The following is a 7,924-nucleotide window of genomic DNA, read 5'->3' as shown; positions in this document are numbered from 1 at the left end:
CACATTCCCATCCATCATTTCTCTTCCTGTGCTAAGTAGATCCAATAGATATTTATATATAGAGAGAGTATTATATAAATATTAGAATTAAATATGTTTTTATTTTTCAATTATAGTGAAAACTTGTAATTGGTTTTTATTTAAAACTTTGTTTTTTTTTAGTTTTTTTATTTTCTAAACTGATGGGTTTAGTCTCTTCTTTCTATACACGCCAACATGTGTCTATGTGTTGAATTTTTTTAAAAAAAATTAGAGGTCTCACCTTATTTTGTTTTCTTTCTTTATTCCTCTTTCTCACACTAAATCTATCGTTTTGTCATCCTAAATCCTAATGTTACCACCACTCATCTTCATAGGAGATAATTTCATCTAATAATAATAATATTTTATTAAAAAAATTAACTCTTATCTAACTTTTAAACCTTCTTATCTTCAATTTTAGCTTGATTTTGTAAATAATTACATTTTGGGTTACACTAATTTAATTGTACTACTAAAAACTTTTCTTGATGTATATAGTTTGAGCCAAGAAGCCAGACCCTTTTCAAATAGAACACTTATGCAAACTCTTTGAGTCTTAAAGAAATTTTTTTATCATTCTTAAAACCTTAAGCTTAATGAAAAATCTTAACTATCTTATTTTGAGTTTGAGAGAGAAAAATATTTCTTATGCGTGACTATGGTTCAAGTTTTGAAGAGTTAACTAAAGTCACAAGAGAGCATTGAGAACAAGTTTAAAAGGATGGTGGTTTCGGTGTACATATATATAAAAACAATATTTGCAAAGAATGAAAGTTGGTGGAAGCAAGTTAGGAATTGGGTTTATTTTGCTTATATAGAAGGGAGTAGAATGCTATATCATGTTCGATCTATTTGCTCTATTTGCTTGAGGTGCCTTTGTTATCCAAAAAAACCAAATTATCTTCTTAGTTTAGCCACAATACAATCCATAAAAGTCCTTGTGATGTTAACATGCTTTTGAATGTATATAACCTTGTTGAAACAAAAAGAAAAGTTATGTAAAATTGTGATGGTAGAGAGAATGACACACATCCTCATATACTAGCATGCATGAGTGAAACATTTATTCTATTGAGGAGTGGTTTCTTGTGATTAAGGAAAACATTTTGCCATGATTGTTGATCCCTTATAAAACTTTTGCATGTACTTGGTGATTATTTATTGCTTTGTGAGCACGATAGTTGAAGCTTGACTTGCCAAAAAAACACGATTTCTCTAGATTTAATTCAAAGACAAGTAAGCATGATTGATATCTATTTTATTGTTTGAAATCAATTTTTGGAGTTGCTAGACAATTGTAGATGAAATTATTTTCTAGGTTAAGTTACCTTTTACTTGAGGACAAACAAGGTTCTAAGTTTGGGGAGTTGATTATGCTAATTTTTACAATTATCTTAGTCATATTTTATTAACAAAATAAACTCTTCTCTAGCTTCTAAACATTTTTATCTTCAATCTTAGTTTGCTTTTGTAAATAATTACATCTTAGGTTACACTAATTTAATTATGCTACTAATCCCATTTTTGTCTAATCTAATGATAAAAAGCTTTTACTTCAAGCCAAGACATGTTGGCATCCCTAAGAAGCAAGAAGGTTGTGAACTCATAGAAGAGAAGTTGTGATGGGTGCCACAATCTGTGTTGGGCACTAGCAACTCAAAGACCCAACACCATTTGTAGACCTGACCAATGTCAGGTGGTGTAACACAGTGTCGAGCGTCACTTCTACTCTTGAAATTAGCATTGGGCGACACTTTAATGGTTCAAGACGCTAGCTTCACAAAGAGCTTGGTTTATTTTTCCCTATTTTTTCTTATTTCTCGAAGGAGAATGGATCTGGAGTGGTTGGAGATTCAAAAATACACCTTTGGAGAACTTGGAGGTTTTTTAGGGCTTGTGGTTGAAATCTCTTCTTCCTCTTTGTATCTCCTTCTTCTTCTATTTATTATTTTGTAAGCTTAGAATCTCCATGACAATGGAGAGCTAAATCCATTTTGTTAGGGGGTAGATGTAACCATTAACTCTTTTGTATTTTTCAAATGCTTTGAATATATATATGACTCTTTCATTGAAAGCTAATATTCATGTTTCTTTACTTAACACTTGCTTTGATTTAGTCATCCATATACTTGGTTCATTAGGTGGTGGAAAGTATCTTTTATAACCTAGACTTGAAACAAGATACCTAATGGGACTTGTATCTAGGAATGGAGTTTGACTCATTAGTTGTCTTAAAAAATAGTTTATAAAGCGGGTTTGTTTATTAAGGGTTCAAGGGATTAACTCCTAATAAGAAAATTTAGGCTCATTCTACTGAGGGATTAGGATTTGAGTGGACTTAAGGGTTGACATTAGTGTATTAATAGAAAGATGTGAGTTTTTATATGCATGAGAGTGAAGTTGGTGAAATATAACCCCAACAATAACATTCCATATCATTTCTTGTGTTTTTCATTGTCCAAGTCTTTTTAACTACCAAGGTTCATCTTTACTATGCACAAATTTACTTTTTTTTTTGCCAAAACTCAAATGGAGTTAACACCAACTTTCTTCCTTACCTGTTTGTTATTTTAATTTTTTTTTCATTTGATTAGTGTATATTGTTGGAATATTAGAAGAGGTGGTGGAAGATTAAAGAATGTGTGATGGAGAGGAATCCTTGTTGTAATGGTGTTTGAATGGGGTAGAATCCATGTTTTGTTGTTTAGGGAAGAATCCAGGTTACGTCCAAGCTTGAAAATTCAATTGGTTGAAGCCATTGAGAATGTCTTTAAAGTTGCATTTAGAGTCACATTTTGTTGGCAAGGGTGAACACTATAACCTTATCACGCCAACTCGATTTCCTCAATGAATTAGAAATTTTTAAGCCAAAAACAAAGGCTTTGATGGAGTAAACAACAACATTTGCTTCCTTTGAAACAACAAACCGAGCTAAGGACAAGGAGGACCAAAATATGACCCAAAAAGCAAAAGCCTTCATCAAAGAAGCTCGTGTTTGGGTCAGTGAGAAAGGGGCAATTGCAATAAGAGATCTGAAATGGGGAGAATCGTGAGGGTTGAGAATGAAAAGTTTGATAAAAGAAAATGTGTCTACCCTTTTGGATGAGCGGATGAAAATTGACAAGTGAAATCTTGTTGTAGATTTTTCTAAAATGGAATGTTGATGTTAGTGACAAAGATGAAGGAACTATTATTAACCCGTTTGTTTGATAAGAAAAAGTGTGGAACTTAGAATTGAGAAAAGTTGGTGTTTAGGTGCATCATCATCATCATCTTGAGTGAATGAGGCCGAGAGGTTGAATACTCTTGATTGTGAGCTATTATGACATCGGTGCTAGCAAATCGACCACGATGAAGAGGGAGAAATGACTCTGGTGACAAACAATGATGTTAGCGAACCTCCTTAGTGGCCTACGTTGTTGCTAGTGATTCGATGAAGTGCAATAGGGCCTTGGTGGAGGCAAAGTGAAGAGATGATGGAAATGAAACCCTAGCAAACAAAATAATTAAATAAAAAAGGTATTGCATTAAATTATAAATTATTTAATTTTAATTCAAAATAATAAAATTAAACATGTGGTAGACACTTGTGTCCTATGTGTAAGTAGTGGAGATGCCTACATGGAATGTCTATTGCCACATGGTACAAAATTTAACAGTATTAGAAAGGAAGAATAAAATTCAATGCTTTAGAAAGTAAGGGAACAAAAAAAAAAATCAAAAGTTTAAAGTAAAAACCAGTTGCAATTTTTGTTATACTTAAGGGACGAAACATATTTAATCCTAAATTTATATGTACTAGTTAATTGTAGTTTAATCATTATGTTTTTGTTATATTTATATATTTATTGTTATTGTACCTTACATATTTACATTTCTTATTAGAGATAATATTATAAATAATATTTCCTTTTTTATTTATATTTTATTCTTTATTTGTGATTGAAAGTTATTATACTGCGATATAGGGATTTAAGATCTTATTTGTAATCTGACTTTGTTTGTACCTTTTTTTTTCTATTTTGCATTGTCCTAATTTTATATGATATTGATGTGTGAGTAAAATTTAATTGCATTCATATCTTAGTTTAGGTCATTTGCAAACATAATTGCATTAATCGAATGATTTAGTCATGCATTATTTTTGTTTCAGATCATACATTGGGATTTTGTGTTTTTCTTGTAGATTGGTGAATCTAAGTGTAAAAATCACAACTTGGGATGAATTGATGTACAAGATACAAAGATGAAACCAGAGAGTTCAACAACTTAGTTGTGGCAGTCTCACAACCTGTGGATTTTGCTTCAAAATGCAGATGCAAAATAGAGAGTTCAATAACTGAGCTGTGGAAGTTTCCACACCCTGTGGAGTTAGCTCGAAAAAATAGAAGACAAAACAGAGAGCTTCACAAGTGAGTTGTGGTTTTTACCACAACCTGTGGATTCACGTCAGGAATTGTAGAATTGAAACAGAGAAGAACACAGGTAGATTGGGGATTTTTCCATGGGTTGTGAAATTTTCCAGGAGCAGTTACTAATCTCATTTATGACTGATTTAAAGAGATTAAAATTAAAGAAAAATTGAAGGAATTTATGGAGAGGGAGTAACCACTATCCTAAAAAGGAGGAATTAGTGGAAAAGAAGGGGGGAATTTTAAAAACGTGGAAAGGGAGACATAAAAGGGGGTGGAAAAACGTTCACACTTCTTCTTCTTCTTCTTCTTCAGCTTTTTCTTGCTTTTCTTTTGGGATTTCTTTTACATTATGCAGAACTAATTTTCCTTTTGTTAGAGGATTGATGTAATACTTTTGATTATAATCTCTGAACCTTTTCAATTGATGTTTAGTTAATTTTAATCATCCCAGTGTTCTATTTATGTTCTAATGTCTATTCTATGAGTAGTTTCACAATTGGGAAATTCGGAATTGCTTGCGTTTATAAATAGAACATATTAGATGTTGTCACAATTGGAAAATTCGGCACAACTAGTTAGTTTGAAATTGAGATATAATTGTTCTTCATGATCTTATTGAATTTGTAACTGGCCTAATGGATTGGGGATTCAAATTCAATGGATAAGTTTGCCTATCTAAGGGATTAGGGGTAAACAAGCTCTTAATAAACTCAAGTGGATAATTATAATTTACACATCGATTGAAAAGATGAGGAATTTATATGAAAAGGTATGAAATCAATCTCTAACATTTTTATATCATTTTAATTTCCATCATTTGTTTATGTTCATCATTTTACTTGATAAATTTTGTCGCTCAAAATTAAGTAAGTTAGTCAACTAGTACTCAACTCCTTCAATCCCAGAGGACGATATTTTGTTACTACAATAGCGATTGGTACACTTGCCAAGCATTCAACAAGTTTGTGGTGTCGTTGTCGAGGATTGATTTTAGTTGATATTAGCGATCTAATTGGCTTAAGATTTGAGTTGTATATATATATATATATATATATATATATATATATATATATATATATATATATATATATATATATATATATATATATATATATATATATATAGTTGTTTATGCGAGGTATTGTTGCTCCGGAAGATTTACTTTTTGATTTAGAAATTGAATGCACAGCCAGAAGCAGAAGAAGTAGTGCAAGAAGAAGAAAGGAACAAAGACGAATTGAGCAAGAAGAGGAGACATCAACAATGGCAGAAGAACAACCTATGAGAAGGACTCTTCGTGATTATTCAATGCCAAATCCTAACAACTATCAAGGGAGCATCGTGAGACCTCCTATTCAAGCCAATAATTTTGAAATCAAGCCTGCCTTGTTACAAGTCATTCAACAGAATCAATTTGGAGGTACAATTTCAGAAGATCCTAATTTTCACCTAGAGAATTTTTTGGCAATCTGTGATACCTTGAAGATTAATGGAGTTTCAGATGATGCAATTTGTTTGATGCTTTTTCCTTTTTCACTACGGGATAAAGCTAAAAGTTGGCTTCAATCACAACCTCAAGGAAGTATTTCTACATGGGAGGATAAGGCTACAAAATTCGTAACAAAATACTTCCCTCCTTCCAAGTCAACTAAAATGAGAAATGAGATCACTACCTTTGTGTAGCAAGAAACTGAATCCTTATATGAGGCATGGGAAAGATACAAGGAACTAATGAGGAAATGTCGACATCATGCTCTACCAGAATGGTTGCAAGTGTAGATTTTCTATAATGGTCTTTCACCCTCTTTTAAAGCAATTTTGGATGCAGCAAGTGGAGGATCATTTAATTTGAAAACACCAGAGGAAGTTATGGAGACTCTTGAGTTAATGGCAAACAACACAGTGAATATGCAATTTGACCGTCAAAATAGAAAAGCTGGAGTGTTAGAGGTTAATACTTTGGATGCTATCTTAGCCCAAAACAAGTTGTTAACACAACAGATCACGGATTTGACTCAAAAGTTGGGAAATATGCAAGCAAATAATGTGAATACAAGATCTTCAGGGTGTGATTTTTGTGGAGGAATGCATCAGAATGGTGAATGTCAGGCCACTCACCAAGAGGCACAAGTTAAAGCAATAGGAGAACAACAGAATCAGTTTTCTACCAACCTTAATGCAAATTGGAGGCACCAACAAACTAGACCTTGGAGTAACCCAATCCAATCTAACCCACCAAGGTCTCCATATCAATATCAAGCTCAACCCAACAATCAAGGAAACAATATGTTTACGTTGGAAAATGCATTAGAGAAGCTAACTATGCAAACTTCTACCTTTGTGGAGCAGACTTCTAATTCATGAATGAGACAAGGACTAACTTCAAGAACCAGGAAGCTTCAATCAGAAATTTGGAGAACCAAATTGGTCAACTTTCAAGACAACTCTCAGAGAGATCTCCTGGCACATTCCCTAGTGACACAATACCAAATCCAAGGGAACAAAGTAAGGCAATTCAATTGAGGAGTGGAAGAGTGTTAGAGAATGAATAAAAGTGTGAGATGGAGAGAGAGAAAAAGAAAAGAGTTGATGACATGGTAGAAGAGAGTAACGAAAAATAAGTTGAGAGAAAACGTGAGGAGAAGAAAGAGGGAGAAAAAAATCAAGAGAGTGAGAGTAAGATGCGTGAGTATGTCCCTACAATTCCATTCCCTCAAAGGTTGAAGAAGCAAGAACAAGCGAAGCAATTTGCAAGATTTCTTGATGTTTTTAAGAAGCTCCACATTAATATTCCATTTGCTGAAGCATTAGAGCAAATGCCAAGTTATGCTAAATTCATGAAAGACTTGTTGTCAAAGAAAAGGAAGCTTCAAGAAGATGAAACAATTATGCTCATAGAGGAGTGCAGTGCAATAATTCAACAAAAATTACCTCCCAAGTTGAAGGACCCAGGAAGCTTCGTCGTTCCATGTGAGATTGGAAATATAACGGTGGGTAAAGCATTGTGTGACCTTGGAGCAAGTATCAATTTGATGCCTTTGTCAATTTTTAAAAGGCTTGGGATTGGAGAAGTGAAGCCTATTATGATAACTCTACAATTGGCAGACCGTTCAATGACTTATCCTTATGGAATTGTGGAAGATGTTTTAGTGAAGGTGGATAAATTTATTTTTCCAACTGATTTTATAGTTCTTGACATGGAAGAAGATGCTAAAGTCCCAATCATATTGGGAAGACCATTCTTAGCCATAGGAAGAGCATTGATAGATGTAGAACAAGGACAGTTGATGTTAAGAGTGGCAGATGAAAAAGTCACATTTTCTATGAATGAAGCAGTAAAGCACAAACATAACAGAGAAGACTGTTTCAGGGTTGAAATAATTGAGTATCTTGTGTTAGAGGAGATAGATTTCCATGTAAAGAAGAATCCATTAGAGAGAACTCTACTGTCAGGAAATGGAAGCAAAGGAGTTGAAAAGAGAAATTAA

At 33.1% G+C, this 7,924-nt stretch overlaps 1 protein-coding gene across 1 annotated transcript; it reads left to right on the top strand.

Moving 5' to 3' along the window:
• The first annotated feature begins 7,117 nt into the window (after positions 1-7,117).
• On the top strand, positions 7,118-7,924 carry LOC106770419. The gene has a single exon (XM_014656230.1). It carries the CDS (start codon positions 7,118-7,120, stop codon positions 7,922-7,924), a length of 807 nt encoding a protein of 268 aa, XP_014511716.1.

The sequence above is a fragment of the Vigna radiata genome, chromosome 8, assembly GCF_000741045.1.
Source record: "Vigna radiata var. radiata cultivar VC1973A chromosome 8, Vradiata_ver6, whole genome shotgun sequence".
In the NCBI taxonomy this organism is placed as follows: Eukaryota; Viridiplantae; Streptophyta; class Magnoliopsida; order Fabales; family Fabaceae; genus Vigna; species Vigna radiata.
The sequence above is the reverse complement of the archived record's forward strand: the minus strand, read 5'-3'. Positions and strand labels throughout refer to the sequence as shown.